The 18,470-nt window shown below is 40.4% G+C and overlaps 2 protein-coding genes across 4 annotated transcripts in view; one reads left to right on the plus strand and one right to left on the minus strand.

Moving 5' to 3' along the window:
- BRF1 (BRF1 RNA polymerase III transcription initiation factor subunit) overlaps positions 1-18,470 on the minus strand; it is a 572,778-nt gene that overhangs the window by 300,141 nt on the left and 254,167 nt on the right. The gene's annotated exons all lie outside the window — the stretch shown is intronic.
- Positions 1,380-6,826, plus strand: LOC115089798 (BTB/POZ domain-containing protein 6). 2 transcript variants are annotated; one of them, XM_029598103.1, is made up of 5 exons: positions 1,380-2,031; positions 2,175-2,457; positions 2,731-2,821; positions 3,019-3,137; positions 3,618-6,826. In XM_029598103.1, the coding sequence occupies exons 2-5, from the start codon at positions 2,261-2,263 to the stop codon at positions 4,648-4,650; spliced, it is 1,440 nt and encodes a 479-aa protein (XP_029453963.1). In that variant the 5' UTR covers positions 1,380-2,031; positions 2,175-2,260; the 3' UTR covers positions 4,651-6,826. The 2 variants fall into 2 exon arrangements, with proteins under 2 accessions (XP_029453963.1, XP_029453962.1); XM_029598102.1 differs by having other exon boundaries at positions 1,380-2,457.

Raw genomic sequence — 18,470 nt, forward strand, 5'->3', positions numbered from 1 at the left:
ATAGAGCGCGTTTTCTCAGGGAGGATTTTGCAGGTTGGGTGATCAATCTGTTTTGGTATGCCCTTCTAGTCGGCTTTTTAGAAGTATGTAGTTGCAGCTGGAAGGTTAAGTTGAGTGGGGAGATGCTATGTAGGGCCTTATGAATCATCATGCTGCTTTTGAACTGTATCCTGTATTGGTGTAGCTATAAGCTTGTTTGGGATTGGTTCATTTGTGAAGGGATGGTGTGCATATGTGTGAATGTTTGTTGTGTATTGGAGTTGATGTAGTGATAGGATTTTTTTTGTTTTTGGATTACTGTTGAAATTGTGTGTCAATATCTTCGCCCATCAGGGTGACAGACTGGAAGGAGAGCCATGGAATGTGTCAGATGATGATTGATAGTTTGATATGTCTGGTGAGGCAGCGTGGTGATGAGGTTAGCGAATGTATGTTGTAAGTCAAGCAGAGATTTGGATGTCTTTGTAGTCCTGTGTGACAGTGATGTGTGCCAGGATTATAATGTTTTGAGTGTTAATTGTTGGTCGAGGTGATCCATGCTATATCTGGGGGAACTCAGAGCTTAACAATTCACAGCAGATGTGTCAGTAGTTATCCTTACAGACCTTTGTTTTCAGTTTTTATTTTTCCTGACAATTTATTACAAAAAAGTACAAATTGCTATTTACTAGGTGAAGAGAGTCATTTTTTCACTTATTTCTCTGGTTTTAGTTTTTGTTGTAATACACTGATAAATTCCCAGTTTGGAGGTCCAGTAAAAGATTCACCTAGAGCATGACTACATAAAACTGAAAATTAATGTATATAGCTGAATTGACATACTTTCCCATTTAAAGAAAGTCAGTTCATGCTGCCTGGATCTATTTTCAGTCGCTCGATTTTCTTTACAGCAAACGCTGACCAAGAGTTCAAGAGTTTCAGCAGAAAAGCTATAAGGTTAAAAGTCAGGGACAGATTTTATCTTAACTACTATACATATACGTGCGTCACTTTACTTTCTCAAACCATCTGATGCAACCGTAGCGTGCTGTCGTTTTATCTAATCTGTTTAAAGTACAGTCCGCTCTGCCTGCAGTGTTTCCTTCTGTGCATTTTCTGACTCCAGAAGAGAAGGTTTCAGTTCCCAGCCAGGGACTGCAGCCACCTTGCGGACACGGATTTAGTTTGCAGTGCATGTTTTTCCTCTCTCTCCCCTCCCTCCCTCCCACCGTAAGGGAGCAGTTTGAGGGTGGAAGAGTCTGACAGTGGGAGGTAAGGAGCAGCAGCAGAATGACATATTGTCTGGGCGCCCAGCCCACCCGCCGTCACTCCCCGCCCGCTCGGCCCTTCCCATTGGAGCCCCGCGCTATGACGTGCACAGCGGCTGCTCACTATTTCACAGCGGCAGAGGCTAAGACACGCAGAGGCAAACAAGCACCATCAGGAAGCAGAGCTCGGCCCCGCAGCATCCAATTCACAACAAAAGCAACCAAGGTTCAAAAACAAATAAAGGAAAGGAGGAGGGCAGCTGTGCCAATCCGGGCAGCAGCCTTCCAAAAGCGAACCTCATCCACAGCTGCAAAACAATAAAAAGAGGCAGAGCGGGTGCGTACAGGAAGCAGGATCGAATTTCTGCAAAAACCAGCAACTCGAAAGGAGGAACAAGGCCAGGGGTCACGGCAATTGCCTGCAGTACTTTGTTTACAAGGACTACAAGATACAACTGGATAACGCACTCTCACATTTTCAGTGCTTATTTTTGGATATCCTGTGGAAAAAAATATTGCTGCTCTGCCTAGATGAATTTTGTACCTAGAGGATAGCCTGCTGTTTTTCCCCAAGTAGTAAACACTCCATTGCTCATAGTTCCGTGCTAACCGGTCTCTTCAGTGTCCAAGATTTTTACTGTCTTCAACTAGTTTGCGATCATTGCGGTTCCAGCGCTGCAATCAGTTTCACATAAGCCGGGGATACTTCAAACTAAAATCATTGAACGTTTTGGGACATGAAGCTGCTCTACCTTTCTGCCACTAACTCCCACATTTTTTAAAGGTGAAAATATCCCTCCCAAAATCATTTACGGATAGATGGACCTGCATTTAAATCTATTTTATTTTACTTGCTCATGCCACAATCTCCTGGTTGCCTTAATGGCAGGATCATGAAGTGCTTGACTTTCTTTCTTCTGCTTCCAGAAACCTTAAAGAAGTCCAAAAAGAGCGTGAAGTCAAACGGCAAGCTTCCAGCATGCTATGAAATAGTACCCCTGTCCCTGAAGAAGATGGCTGCAGAACTTTATCCTAGCAGCACAAATACGAATCTCGCAAACAGTAACACTGCTGCAATCACAGCTAACACCAAGAAGAACGTCCTTCAGCTTCAGCAGAGCGCACCGCCGCCGCCGCAACTGCAAAACCTGAACAACAACAACATCGAGAGCACCAACTGGCAATCGTTTCATCCCACCCTGCGAGAAAGGTAAGACCCGGGCAGGGCCAGCGCTGCAGCAACCTGTGGCCCAGATCGAGCCCCTCCACTCCTGTGCCAAGGGGGATCGGATGCAGCATCTTTCCCATCCCCCACTCTGGAGGCTGGCGGTGTTTACCCCGCAGGATGTCCACAAGTGCTGGGAGGGGCTCGTCTCTTAATGAATAAAGTCAGTAAAGAGAGTCAAGTTTACGGTATTAAACAAGTTTTTTTAAACTTCCAAATCCTATTGCGTCATCAGATTTCTTTTTTTAATTTTGAAAGGAATGCACTGATGTTCAACAACGAACTCATGGCGGATATCCATTTCATTGTGGGCCCTCACGGGGCGTCAAAGAGAGTTCCTGCGCATAAGGTAGGTGCAGTTGAAACCTTCAGTTTACACTATTTTGACTGAGTAACCTGGCATTACGCTGTATCTGAATTACAGGGAATATTTAAAATATATTCGTAACAAACAAATTATATTATAAAAGTCTTTCAGAGAACTAGAATGTGGCCTGTAGATAGCTGAACAATTTTATGCCTGAAAATTATTTTTTCTTTTCACAGTATGTTTTGGCAGTGGGTAGTTCTGTCTTCTACGCTATGTTTTATGGTGATCTTGCAGAGGTTAAATCTGAAATCCATATACCAGATGTGGAACCCGCTGCCTTTCTAATTCTATTAAAGTAAGTGATCATTACAAGCATACAAAAGTGTGAGCATAAGACATTCGAAAAGTGCATTTTATATATAGAATTAACACTTTAATCTAGAATCTGTTCTCAGTAGTGCTAGCAACAGACCCTGTTTTGATGTGTTATTTAGATACAACTATAAATCTGACCTACAACTACAAGAAGGCTTCAGGCTCAAAGCATTACAAATCATCACATGCACTGCCATATTTTCAGTGGTAATAGCAAATTCTGCACTTTCATTTTGATGATTGCATTTTCCTCTGACTGGTTGATGCTTTTATGATTTAATAGTCCTCTAAACAGTACCTAGAAACATGCATACAATGCAGTATTTTAATGCATACAATGCAACGTGATTTTAAAGCTCTTAGATTTCAATGTAATGAATGGTTCATAATAATCTCTGCAGTAAAAAAAAAAAAAGTTTATAGGCATGCACATAGTAATGCTGCTTTTTGTTTTACCTAGATATATGTACAGTGATGAGATTGACTTGGATGCAGACACCGTGCTTGCTACTTTATATGCTGCCAAAAAGTACATTGTACCTGCTTTGGCCAAGGCCTGTGTCAATTTTCTGGAGACTAGTTTAGAGGCCAAGAATGCTTGTGTTCTGCTGTCACAGAGCAGACTTTTTGAGGAGCCAGAACTGACCCAGCGATGTTGGGAAGTCATCGATGCTCAAGCAGAATTAGCACTGAAGTCAGAAGGCTTTTGTGAAATAGACCAACAAACTCTAGAGATCATTGTCACCCGTGAAACACTGAACACGAAGGAAGCAGTAATTTTTGAGTCTATTCTGAACTGGGCAGAAGCTGAATGCAAGAGACAAGGGCTGCCCATTACGCCAAGGAACAAGAGGAAAGTATTAGGAAAAGCTTTATATTTGGTACGGGTTCCAACTATGACACTGGAGGAGTTTGCGGACGGAGCTGCCCAATCGGACATTCTAACCCTAGAAGAAACACATAATATATTCTTGTGGTATACTGCTACCAATAAACCCAAGTTGGAATTTCCACTGACAAAAAGAAAAGGCCTTGTGCCACAAAAATGTCACAGATTTCAATCATCTGCATACCGCAGCAATCAGTGGAGGTACCGAGGTCGCTGTGACAGCATTCAGTTTGCTGTCGATAAAAGGATATTTATAGCAGGACTGGGATTATACGGGTCAAGCTGCGGTAAAGCAGAGTACAGTGTCAAAATTGAACTGAAACGTCAAGGGGCTGTGCTTGCTCAAAATCTGACAAAGTTTATTTCTGATGGCTCCAGTAACACCTTCTCAGTATGGTTTGAACACCCTGTGCAGGTGGAACAAGATACATTTTACAACGTGAGCGTGATCCTCGATGGCAATGAACTTAGCTATTTTGGACAAGAAGGAATGACAGAAGTTCAGTGTGGAAAAGTAACATTCCAGTTTCAGTGCTCCTCAGACAGCACCAATGGCACTGGAGTTCAAGGAGGACAAATCCCGGAACTCATTTTCTATGCATGATGCATTGGACTTTCATTGCATTCCATTACTACGATGCACCTAAACTCTTCAGCAGTATGAAATGCTACACTTAGCTATCCACTCCAACAGGTTATCAAGCCTCTGAGTGAAGGAACACTCTAGAATTTAATCTTATTTTATTTATTCATAAGCTATTTGATTTAATTATTAAGACTGCACTTAGCAGTAATTGTCTGAAAAGCTGCACATAATGTGCATTTATTTTGTAGATAGGTAACTTGCAAAAAAAGTACATCTGACTGACAATGTTCAAAATGCTTACATTTTTATTTATTCATGAACATTTTTATTCCATCTTTCCCAAAAGCTCCTCAAAGCAGAGAATGTAAAGCAACACCCATAGCAAAAAGTTACCATGCACGAAAACACAAAGATCTAAAACACAAATTAAAACTAGTGTTTAGAGCAGCAGGCTGAGAACCAGACTAGTCAGAGTTCAAATCCCTTTTCTCCTACTGAAACTCCTTGTCTCAGTGGGCAAGTCACTTCATTTTCCATTGCCTTAGGTATAGATTGTAAACCCTCGAGGGAAGGGACCTCCTCCTTACTGTACCTGAATTGTAACTCACCTTGAGCACAGTTTTGGAAAGATGAGTAGTTAAAATGCAAAATTCAAATCTAGTAAATTTCTTACACACCATTAATAAATCATAATACATGCAGTAAAACATTTACATGGGGTCCTCTTAGATTACCTGTGAATCTTGTTTAAGTTGTTTAAGCAGAAGCTTGACTAAAGAGCCATGCTTTCACAGAATTCCTGAACTTCAGATTATCATCTTCACAATGAATTTCTAAGGGCAAAGATTCCACAGAGTAAAAGCCACATTTGAAAATGCTGTTTCACATTTATCAGTTTTAGTTTGGTCACTAAAAGTATCCATAAGAAGGCCATATTGCCAGTTTTAGAGCTCTTGTAGGCAACTAAACAAATTAGTCCCCTTTAAAATCTTGAAAACTATTATTAAATTTTTGTTAATGCACAAAACTGGCAGCCAGTGAAGATCCTTCAACACTGGGCTAACATTCTCTCTATATTTACAGGAGGAGTGGGCCAGTGGTTACAGCAAGGATCTCTGAAGCAGGGTTCATATCTCACTTCTCCCACTCCTAAGCCTTGTGACCCTGTACAAGACAATGTCTCCTGTTTCCTCAGATACCCACATAGATTGTACACTCATTAAGGCAGGAATTATATCTGGATTTCAAAACCCCATGAGCTGCCTTGAGCCTTACTTGGAAAAGCTAGGCTGAAAAAATCCAAATTTCCATTTCCTATAGCCAGAGAGAATGTGAGCAGCACTATTCTGGATCAATTCCAGCTTCCATGTGGATTTAATTAACCAACCTACCAATAAAGAGTTACAGTAATGCACACACAATAGTATACAAAGCCTGCATTATTGACCTTAAACTGCCTGTCTGCAGAAAAGGGCATTGTAACCTTTCTAATCTGTAACTTAGCAATATGGACTGTGCTGTGGCAGTTGTGTGTATCAAAAGACTGTCTGGAATCTGTCATTTCCAAATTTCACACTTCTGTTTTTAAAGTTAGACACCTCATCTTACCGTAAATTCAGGTTAGATTGAAGTTCAATGACTGTCTTTAGCCTGTGAATAAGTGATTGAAGTTCAGTAAAACAAAGGATAAATCCAAAAAAGACTGAAGCTCTTTGGTTGGGCAGAAGATTACCTTTCAGGTTAGAAACAAGGAATAATCTTCTGCCCAACCAAAGAGCTTCAGTCTTTTTTGGATTTATCCTTTGTTTTACTGAACTTCAATCACTTGTTCACAAGCTAAAGACAGTCATTGAACATCTTTTATTGAATTCACCAGGTCATTGCCAAGAGATAAAAAGAAGTGATCATTATCTACATAAATCGTACAAGATACCCACAAACTCTTTTCCAACCTTATCCAAACGGTATAAATATATATTAAATAGGTTTCCTGCTGGCTATGAATCTGTGGAATATAAAAGCTATTTTATTTGCTCTAAAACCTGTGTACTTGATCATGGCTGGTCCTTTTTGGGGTTCCTGTCCATGTTAATCACGCTACAGTTGTCTGTAATGCTGGGATCGTCTGAGAAAATGATAAATACTGGCAAAGCAGAGTCTGTGCAAAGGCATAAAATAAAATCTCTATACATCAGTTCTACAGTGCTGGCTTCACTGAAAACCCTATCAGAATCTCATTCACCAGTTTCTAAACTTAGTTCAGAAAATGCTTCAAGGCTACCTGTTTGTCTGCAAAGTTACAATGTTTAGCACTGATGTCAGTGGCTGCTTTTAGTTTTAATTTTCTGGAAAGGTAGCTGTTGTTGGCACTTTTGCCATAGGTGCTATCTGTATATACAGCCTAATTTTAAAAGCATTTTTTTTGGATAAAAAACAAATATTGCAAGGGTACAGGGGTATCAGTAAGCAAATACAAATAACCGGTGCCAGTTCAGCCCGTGACCACACAGTTCCATCGTCCATTATGACAATGGAGCTGATTGACCTTCTTTCAACACTTGAATGAATGCAACTATCCTACACAGAGAAAGGTGGAGGATAGGTGATATGAGGGGGGAAGGCCTCAGGGTCGGGAGAGCAGGCATCCTGAGCCTTGTCTGTCATTTTTTTTTGAGGGGGAGGGGGGAATTAGTTTTGCTTTTAATTATATAGCCTCTTTGCTTATGCCATCTTCTGACATATGGAATTGTGCCTCTCCTCCTATTGTAGACTGGATGAGCTAGACATTTCGGATGTCCATTTGAGGAATTTGCTCAAAAAAGGAGCCATATCTGTTGGTTTACATTGTACTGAGCATTTTATTTCTCAGTTTTTAATACCGCTAAAGCAAAGCAAGTCTGGTCAAAGCAGGGTACAATATAATTAAAACAAATAAAAACAAATATCAGAAATACAGCAGTTAATGTCAATTCCACTAATCTTAGCAGAAATTATCAATCAATCCAAACACCTAATTAAAATAACCACGTTTCTTAAATCCAGATAATTTGTTTCCAATCTCACTTCCTGGGAGGCTGAGTTCCAAAGCTCTGGCCCTCTAACCAGAAACCTCCTCCATTTTGCGAATCTCCTGCCTTGATGGAACCTGGCATAAAGCCTTGTATTGAGAGTGCAAATTGCACTTAGGGACATAACTCCTAATGCTATTCTGCAGATATTTGGTCCTCCTCCCCATGTAATGCCTTAAAACATTAAAATCAGGATCATAAACTGAGTGCGCTTCTCAATAGGCAACCAGAGTATCAGGTATAGGATTCGCATTCACTCTTCTGGGATACCTATAAATCTGCAGGGTCACCATGTTCTGAGCCACTTGAATTTGCTGAATGCTCTTTTTAAGGAGACCTACTAAAAAAAAGCTCTACAGTAATCAATAAGGGGCAAATAAAGGCTTGAACTACCACTCTAAAAACGGAAGGATGTTACACAGATCTTTACCTCTTCAACTGTCTAAGCCTAAGGAAAGCTCGTTGTTTAATAGAAGAGATGGGGGGGGGGGGGGGGGGAGGGGTCAAGACTGAACTCAATGGGGTACATTTCCAAAGGGGTACGTGCGTACGATATGCGCGAACCCCCCCCCCCCGAAAACCTAACCCAAACCCCCCCTGCACGCGCCGAGCCTATTTTGCATAGGCGGCGCGCACAAGTCCCGGGGCTTGCATGGAGGGGCGTGTCGGGGGTGGGCCCGGGGGCATGGCACCAGCCCGGGGGCGTGGTCAAGGCCTCCGGACCAGCCCCCGGATCGGGTGTTGGCGCGCCAGCAGCCTGCTGGCGCGCGCAGATTTACACCTGCTTTCCCCAGGTGTAAATCTGCCAACAAAGGTAGGGGGGGGGGTTAGATAGGGCCGGGGGGGTGGGTTAGGTAGGGGAAGGTGAGGGGAGGAGGAAGGAAAGTTCCCTCCGAGGCCGCTCCAATTTCGGAGTGGCCTCGGAGGGAACAGGCAGCACGCGCTGGGCTCGGCGCGCGCAGGTTGCACAAATGTGCACCTCCTTGCGCGCGCCGACCCTGGATTTTATAAGATACGCGCAGCTATGCGCGTATCTTATAAAATCCAGCGTACTTTTGTTCGCGCCTGGTGCACGAACAAAAGTACGCCCGCACGTACATTTATAAAATCTACCCCATTGTCTTTCAACACCCCCAAATCTCTAACCTTGTGGCTTCTTGCCACAGTAGTATCTCTAACCTTCAAATTCAGTATATGCCAGTTTCAGACAGAGGCCCTTCTTTCAGTTACCATTTTCCAGCTGCCAGTAGAAGGTGACATACAACTTATATGCATGCCCAGGGTCCTATTTGTGTTATCCCAGCAAGAATAGTTCGGGATCCAGCCTTACATTTAAGTTTGACCTTTATTTATTTCCAGTAAGTTCTGATTACTGGGCATTCCTGCCAAATCTGATACATGTCTCCTCTCTGGCACAGTATCTCCAGCACTGGGGAGAGTAAGATTTGTGTAAATAATGGCGTTTAACTGGCACTGGAGGATATGTATTTTGTCTTTGGGATACCGACTTTCCTATGGACCATAACAGACGACCCACCAAGTAAGAGTTGGGTAGGGAGAGAGAGGAAGGAAGTTTCCCTCTTAGCTTAAAAACTGGGGGTGGAAGGGCCACTATCAGATGTCCTACCTTCTCCTCCACTGTAGAGGTAGTGGAGCAAAGAACAAGAGCAGGTTCTGTTGGAAAATTGGAACAGAGTAAGTCGGTCGATCTTTTTATAGAAAGCACACACCAACATAACACCTCAGTCAAAAACATGCAAAACATGAACAAATCCTCAAATATATAAGGGACCACAAATTAGAAATACATACAGACAAAATCAGGAAATTCTAAGGCAACCACAACCTTGCAGTAAAATACTGCAGGCCTGCAATAGAAAGTGCACGATCTTTGGTGGTAGTGAGATTCGTGAGTTTGGGTGATGGAGTGTGTAGTGTTGCCAGGTATTGATTTCTGGTGGGTCTTATGGGGGTGCAAAATAGTAAGGATTCGTTGAACCATTTCATATTTTGATTGTGTAGGGATTTATGTATGATGGTGAGAGTCTTGTATAGGATCCGGGATGAGATTGGAAACCAGTGCAGATCCTTGAGGACAGGGGTGATATGTTTATTTTTGCGGGTACTAGTGAGAATGCGGACAGCAGCATTTTGTAGCATTTGGAGGGGGTGGGTTATATTTTTGGGAAGGCCTAGGAGGATGGCATTGCAGTAATCAATTTTTGACAAGATAGATTGGAGTACTGTATGGAAATCGTTGAGGTGTAGGAGGGGTTTTAATTTTTTTTTAGGGTGTGGAGTTTGAAGAAGCAATCTTTTAGTGTTAGGTTAATTTGATTATCTAGTGTAACGCCTAGGTTGCGTACATGTTGTGAAAAGGAAATAGTGGAGGGGGGCGTGTAGAGAGGGGGAAATTGATATTGACGTTTTTTGGAGATATGGTCATGAGTTCTGTTTTGGCTGTGTTGAGAGCAAGGTTGATGTTAGTGAGTAGGTTGTTGATTGAAAGGGAGGCAGTTTCCCAAGTATTAATGGCTTTGGGTAGGGTGTCTGTCACAAGTATGAGGATCTGTACATCTTCCGCATGTATAAAGTGCGGAAGACCAAGTTCAGAGAGGAGGTGGCAGAGGGGTAAGGAGATATATGTTGAATAAGGTGGATAACAAAGAGGGGCCCTTGTGGGACACCTCATGTCAGGTTGATTGCTTTAGACTCACTGTTCCCTATTTTAACTTTGTATTGCCTATTGTTTAGGTAGGATTTGAATCAGCAAGGAGGGACTCTGCATATGCCAGTTTCTCTGAGGTGTTCGATTAGAATGTTATGGCTGACAGTGTCAAAGGCGGAGGATATGTCTAGTAGTGCCAAGATGTACAAATGGCCTTTGTCCAGGCCTTTAAGGAGGTAGTCTGTTAGGGAGAGAAAGAGGGTTTGGTGCTGTGATATTTACGGAATCTGTATTGGGATGGGAAAAGAATGTGATATTTGTCTAGGTAGTCGGTTAGTTGCTGATTAACTGTTTTTTCTAGGATTTTTGCTATAAAGGGTAGGTTAGAGATAGGGCGATAGTTGGCTGGATCAGCAGGGCTGTTGCAGCCCTATAATAAAATTAGGCCATGCTTATCCTCTTCCCCCCCCCACCAATGAGAGCTATAAGACTTCCCATTTTATTTTCACTTCCTTGCCTTCCCCCTCTCCAATTGTAGGGGATAAGCATTTAGTTCGTGGGCCCTAACAGAAACAAGACAAATTGGCCCATCCAGTCTGCACAGCATGATTTTTCCAGGGTTGCACATAAGAACAAATTGCCATACTGGGTCAGACCAAAGGTCCATCAAGCTCAGCATCCTGTTTCCAAACTGGCCAAGCCAGGCTACAAGTACCAAGTAGATACCATGCTAATGATGCCAGTAATAGCAGTGGCTATTCCTTGAGTCAACTTGATTAATAGCAGTTCATGGACTTCTCCAAGAATTTCGCCAAACCTTTTTTAAACCCAGCTACACTTACTTCACTAACCACATCCTCTGGCAACAAATTCCAAAGCTTAACTGCATTGAGTGAAAACATTTTATCAGATTTGTTTTAAATGTGCCACTTACTAACTTCATGGAGTACCCCCTAGTCCTTCTATTATCTGAAAAAGTAAATAACAGATTCTCATTTACCAGTTTTAGACCTCTCATGATTTTAAAGACCCCTATCATATACCCCCTCAGTCGTCTCTTTGCCAAGCTGAACAGCCCTAACCTCTTTAGTCATTCTATCCTCTATCATTTTGGTCGCCCTTCTCTGTACCTTCTCCAGTGCAACTATCTTTTTTGAGATGTGGCAACCAGATTTATACACAGTACTCAAGGTGCAGTCTCACCATGGGGTGATATAGAGGCATTATGACAAATTTCCATTTTATTCTCCATTCCCACCCTAATAATTCCTAACTGTTAGCTTTTTTGACTTCCTTAGCACACTGAGCAGATGATTTCAATGTATTATCCACAATGACGCCTAGATCTTTTTCCTGAGTGGTAGCTTCTAATATGGAACATAACATCTTGTAACTACAGCATGGGGTTTTTTCCCTATATGCATCACCTTGCACTTGTCCATATTAAATTTCATCTGCCATTTGGATGCCCAATCTTCCAGTCTCACAAGGTCCTCCTGCAATTTATCATACTCTGCTTGTGATTTAACTATTCTGAATAATTTTGTATCATCTGCAAATTTGATTACCTCACTTGTCCTATTCCTTTCCAGATCATTTATAAATATATTGAAAAGCACCAGTCCAAGTACAGGTCCCTGAGGATTCCACCGTTTACCCTTTTTCACTGAGAAAATTGACCATTTAATCCTACTCTCTGTTTCCTGTCTTTTAACTCGTTTCCACAAAAGGACATCTCCTCCTATCCCATGACTTTTTAGTTTTCTTAGAAGCCTCTTCTGAAAATCCAAATACACTACATCTACAGATTCACCTTTATCCACATGTTTATTAACCCCTTCAATAAAATGAAGATTTGTGAGGCAAGACTTGCCTTGGGTAAATCCATGCTGTGTTCCATTAAACACATTCTTTCTATATGCTCTGTGATTTTGATCTTTAGAATAGTTTCCACTATTTTTCTTGAACCTGAAGTCAGGCTCAAGGGTCTATAGTGTTTCCTGGATCATCCCTGGAGCCCTTTTTAAATATAGGGGTTATATTGGCCACTATCAAGTCTTCAGGTACAATGGACGATTTTAATGATGGGTTACAAATTTTAACTAATAGATCTGAAATTTAATTTTTTAGTTCCTTCAGAACCCTGGGGTGCATACCATCCAGTCTGGTAATTTGCTACTCTTTAGTTTGTCAATCTGGCCTACTACATCTTCCAGAATCACAATGATTTGGTTCAGTTCATCTAACTCATCATCCTTGAAAACCATCTCAGAACAGGTCTGTCTCCAATATCCTCATTAGTAAATACAGAAGCAAATAATTCATTTAGTCTTTCTGCAATGGCCTTATCTTCCCCAAGAGCCTCTACGGCCAACTTCTCTCTTAGCCTGCCTTATCAATGTTCTATATTTAACTTGACAATGCTTATGCTTTTTCATATTTTCTTCAGATGGATCCTTCTTCCAATTTTTGAAGGATGTTTTCTTGGCTCTGTGCAAGTTACCCCATGTCTTCTGTTTAGGGTTGCACGTGTCACTTTGTACATGTTACCTTAGTGCTTTATTATTCTCCTAGGGATCCTTTGTGTTTACCCCATGTTTTGTTTTTTTTATTTTGGTTAACTTTTCCCCCACCACCTCCATTGGGAAGGTATTCACTTGCCATGAAAAAAATATTTTGATCAAGACCAAGCAGCCCAGCCAGTTTATTATTATAGTTCCCCATCTGTCCAATTTTTGTCTAACGTTCTGTAGAAGTGATCTGTAACAGACTACAGAGATGTGATATTTTTGTAGGCATTTGTATTCCTAAGTATCTTACTGTTTATTGACTTTGAAAGGGCAGATGACTAAGAACAAAAGTGCCAAGCTATATAAGAACATAAGAAATTGCCATGCTGGGTCAGACCAAGGGTCCATCAAGCCCAGCATCCTGTTTCCAACAGAGGCCAAACCAGGCCACTAGAACCTGGCAATTACCCAAACGCCAAGAAGATCCCATGCTACTGATGCAATTAATATCAGTGGCTATTCCCTAAGTAAACTCGACCAATAGCAGTTAATGGACTTCTCCAAGAACTTATCCAAACTTTTTTTGAACCCAGCTACACTAACTGCACTAACCACATCCTCTGGCAACAAATTCCAGAGCTTAATTGTGCATTGAGTGAAAAATAATTTTCTCCTATTAGTCTTAAATGTGCTACTTGCTAATTTCATGGAATGCCCCCCAGTCCTTCTATTATCCGAAAGTGTAAATAACCGATTCACATCTACTCGTTCAAGACCTCTCATGATCTTAAAGACCTCTATCATGTCCCCCCTCAGCCATCTCTTCTCCAAGCTGAACTGCCCTGACCTCTTCAGCCTTTCCTCATAGGGGAGCTGTTCCATCCCCTTTATCATTTTGGTTGCCCTTCTCTGTACCTTCTCCATCGCAACTATACCTTTTTTTGAGATGCGGCGACCAGAATTGTACACAGTATTCAAGATGTGGTCTCACCATGAAGCGATACAGAGACATTATGACATTTTCTGTTTTATTAACCATTCCCTTCCTAATAATTCCTAATATACTGTTTGCTTTTTTTGACTGCTGCAGCACACTAAGCCGACGATTTTAAAGTATTATCCACTATGATGCCTAGATCTTTTTCCTGGGTGGTAGTTCCTAATATGGAACCTAACATCGTGTAACTACAGCAAGGGTTATTTTTCCCTATATGCAACACCTTGCACTTGTCCAATTAAATTTCATCTGCCATTTGGATGACCAATTTTCCAGTCTTTCAAGGTCCTCCTGTAATGTATCACAATCCGCTTGTGATTTAACTACTCTGAATAATTTTGTATCATCCGCAAATTTGATAACCTCACTCATCATATTCCTTTCCAGATCATTTATAGATATATTGAAAAGCACCGGTCCAAGTACAGATCCCTGATGCACTCCACTGTTTACCCTTTTCCACTGAGAAAATTGACCATTTAATCCTACTCTGTTTCCTGTCTTTTAACCAGCTGAGTTAGACCCATGGTCCCATCAAGCCCAGAATCATATTTCCAATAATAGCCAGTCTGGCTCACTTAGTGCCCATCAGATCCCAAACAGAAAAGCCCATTCTATGTTGCTCACACCAAGAAATGGGAGCCAGACACCCACTAAAGTTATATGGCTAAATAATGGTTAAAGGTCCTCTAGAAACTTAGTCAAACTTTTAAAAATAAAACTCTGTTAAATTACTAACTTTTATTGCATTCTCAAGCAGCAAACCCCAGTTTGTGCTGATTGAAAAAAAAAACTCTTTCCAGAATTCATTTTAAATCTATTACTAATTACTTTCAGGGCGTGTCCTCTAGTCCTAGTACTATAGGAAAGATTAAATAACTGTTCCCTTGCAACTTGTAACCCTTTCACTTTACATGCTAGGGTGAAGACTTTCGATTTCTCTGTTTATTCTTATAACCCAAGACCTCTGAAAAACTACCAATTTCTTCTAAGCTTGGGATCAAGGTTTGAGGATTTTTCATGTACACCATAATGTTATTTATGTATAGTACTCAATAGCTTTTATTCTCTTGTTTCTGATCTTGCTGGCAATGAGTTTTATTGCCTCAATTAGTAGGATGAAGAAAAGACATCCTTGTTTAGTTTCCCTGTATGACTTAAATGCCTCCAAGACTGTTCCATTTATTTTAATCATGACATGGTGTTTATGATATAGAACTTTGACCAGGAAAGAAGTTCTCTTAAGTTTTGAGAGGCTAGGAGGTTAAACAGAACTCCATTCAGCTTTATCAAAGGGTTTGTTTTATGCCTCTAGTGACACTAATAGCTTTTATTTGTCCAATGACTGGTGGATTAATTTGGCGAGTACATTTTAAATTGTTTTGGCAAGTATTTTGGTCAAGATTGTAATGTCACGGTTTGGTTATGATACTGGTCTGTCTGGTTTGCTTTCTTTGTGGCCGACTTATTTGAGCCTTGCACACAAAGACGGTAACTTTGAAACAACTGCACAGGCGTACATTTATGTGCATATGCTGGCTCACGCCAAGGGATGAGGTCATTTTATAACATATGCACATATGGCATAAAATAGGATGTACACGCATACATGTGCGCACAATTTTATATGGACACATGTGCGCTCAAATGCCACTTCCACCGCGTAAGTGGGGGAATTTTATATGGGATGCGTGCCAACGCCATAGGGAGTTTTCCTTAGGACTTCCTATACCCCCTAGTTTAATAGTCTCCCTTTCCTCCTGTTAACCCTGATCCTTAAAACCCCACTGACTAGCCTAGATTTTTTTATTTTATTACTTACAAGCCATCCATAAAACGTACGCGCACATTCCATGTTAAAGTTCCGGAATGTCCTTGTCCCACCTATACCACACCCTGCCCCTTTTTGGGCTCTCACTTGTGCTCATACTGAGAGATACTCACGTACAAGGGCAGCTTTTAAAATCAGCTCGGCATGTGTCAGCCGGACATATTCGAGTAACACCCAGTTTTGGCACACGCTAGACTTTTAAAATTCACCAGAAAGTTTGATAAAACTTTGATTAGTAAGAGTTATAATTTTGTAATAATCTATAGTGTTCTAGAGGGAACACATCTATCCTGATGATTGCCCTTACTCTAGCTCTGATTTCTGATTGGGTTTCTTCCAATTTAATCTGATTTATTTTTTGACTGTCCTGATCTGAGAGTTTCTGCATCAAGGCTTCCTCAATATAATCCTTTATCTCTTTTTTTTTTTTTATCTATGTTCATTTCTGGAAGTGTACAGTTTCTCATAGCAGTCTCTACATATTTTCCAAATGTCTTTTGTAGTATATTGGGAATTCCCTGTATGTTTTGTATTTTTTATTCTTTTTTGTATTTGCTATTTTTATTTATTTTTTTTTTTAATTCTTTATTTATAAATTTTTCCACAATCTTACAGACAAGAAATAAGCTTATAATATAGCTTTACATCTATTTAACACTTCAACTTAATAGTAATAATAAAAGGAAATCTAGATTTCAATATAAGCCATTCTTCTGAATCATTTTTTTTAAGGCAAACAAGGACCACAGAGATTTAACAGGAGCTTACAAAGAAAATTCTAAATTAAATTTATAGGAAGTTTTAACAGAATCCCTTTTATATATATATATATATACACCTCAGTTGACTTGGGTATCATTATTCTCATTCTTACATTTATCTATAAATTCCCTCAGATGTATTGGATCATAATAAACGTACTTATTGTTCTTAAATGTAAACGTACATTTACACGGATATTTAATTACCACTTGGATCCCCAAGGATTTTGCCTCTTGTGACATTACTACAAACTTTTTCCTTCTTATCTGGGTTTCCTTCGTAAGATCTGGGTAGACCCATATTTTTTGATCATAAAACTTTTTTTCACGATTCTGAAGAAATATTCTTAAAATCATGTCTCTATCCATTTCATTTACGAAGGAAACTAACAGTGTCCCTCTAAAATCTATTTGTTCTTCCGAGGGTGCCTCAAGATAAGCTGTTAATTCTGTTTCTATATTAACATCAGGTATTTTAATTTCTTTTCTTTCTCCTATATTTGGGACAAAGTATATTTTTGAGAGAGCTGGTATTTTATCTTGTGGAATCAAAAGAACATTAACCAAATATTTTTTAAATAATTCTTTGGATGAAATTAATTTCATACTTGGGAAATTAATTATTCTCAAGTTTAAATATCTCATCCTGTTCTCGATTCTTTCATAATTTCTCTTCATTAACTCATCGGATTTAATCAAGTTAACTTGTATATCTTTCATAGAAGATAATTGAGTAGAGATCTCATTCATCTTAACCTCATGGGTATTAACTACGATATTGATATCATTCACTTTGTTATTAGAAACATTTATAGACTTAGTTAACAATGTTATGGAATTTTCCATTGTCATCAAGGCCTTCCATATGGAGTCCAATGTGATTACCTCTGGTTGTATTAATTTTTCCATGATGAGATTAGATGACACCGCTCCTTCCTGACAAACTTGTGAAATCTGTGAGATTTCTGTTGTCAGGTTTCCATCACACCTATCAGATATTATATTTCCCCCTTTACTGGCACTTCCAGGTTGCTCCTCTGTGTTCATGAGACTGCATACATCAGTCTGCTTCTCATGAACTAACCCCTGATAGTGTCCCGGGGTTGGGTGTGTGGGTTTTTCAGGTGCTCCGGGGCTTAGAGAAGTGTGAATGTCCAGGAAGGTGAGGTTTTGCTCCATCCCTACACCTTCAACGGACCCAGCACCCGGTGTCGATACTGCAATTGGTGTGAAGAAACCCTCTATCACTTGCTGTGCAAGGGGGGGTTGCGTAGGTGCAGAGGAATCCATACGCAATCGGCCCTTGCGCTTGGTATGTGGCATTATATTTATACAGTTAAAGAAAGAAGGTTCCTACCACACAAACTTCCTAGCAGGCTATCTCTTGGTCCTCTTGCTATTTTTATTTACACATTCTTATATTCCGCAGATTTCAATAAATGTTCTCAACACAGACTAAAATAAACATCATCCATAAGTAAAGGACCAAACAGTACAAGCCTACAAGAACAAGAACACTACAAGAACAAGAGAAGGCTTCCACAAAATTCAAATACCTAAAAGCGCTGCTTCACCCCCATGATTTCAGAACAGTCCTAACAAGCCCTCATCTTCTCCAGTTTGGACTACTGCAACTCTCTTCTAATAGGCCTTCCTAAATCAACCTTAAGACCACTGCAGTTACTCCAAAATGCAGCTGCCAGAATCCTGACTGGTAAAAGAAAATCTGACCACATATCCCCAGTACTCTACAACTTACAATGGCTACCGGTAGAGAAAAGAATAGAGTACAAAGTCCTCACAATCCTACACAAGACAATTCATAAAGCAGACTACACTGCCCTGGACAATATTATACATTTACATAAATCATCACGCACGACAAGGTCAACAGGTAAAATTCAGCTGGATGTTCCTTCACTACCACAAGCCAAACTGTCCTCCACAAGAAATAGAGCCTCCACAAGTAATAGAACCTCCACAAGTAATAGAACTACCTCACC

Source organism: Rhinatrema bivittatum, chromosome 4, assembly GCF_901001135.1.
Source record: "Rhinatrema bivittatum chromosome 4, aRhiBiv1.1, whole genome shotgun sequence".
Taxonomy (NCBI): Eukaryota; Metazoa; Chordata; class Amphibia; order Gymnophiona; family Rhinatrematidae; genus Rhinatrema; species Rhinatrema bivittatum.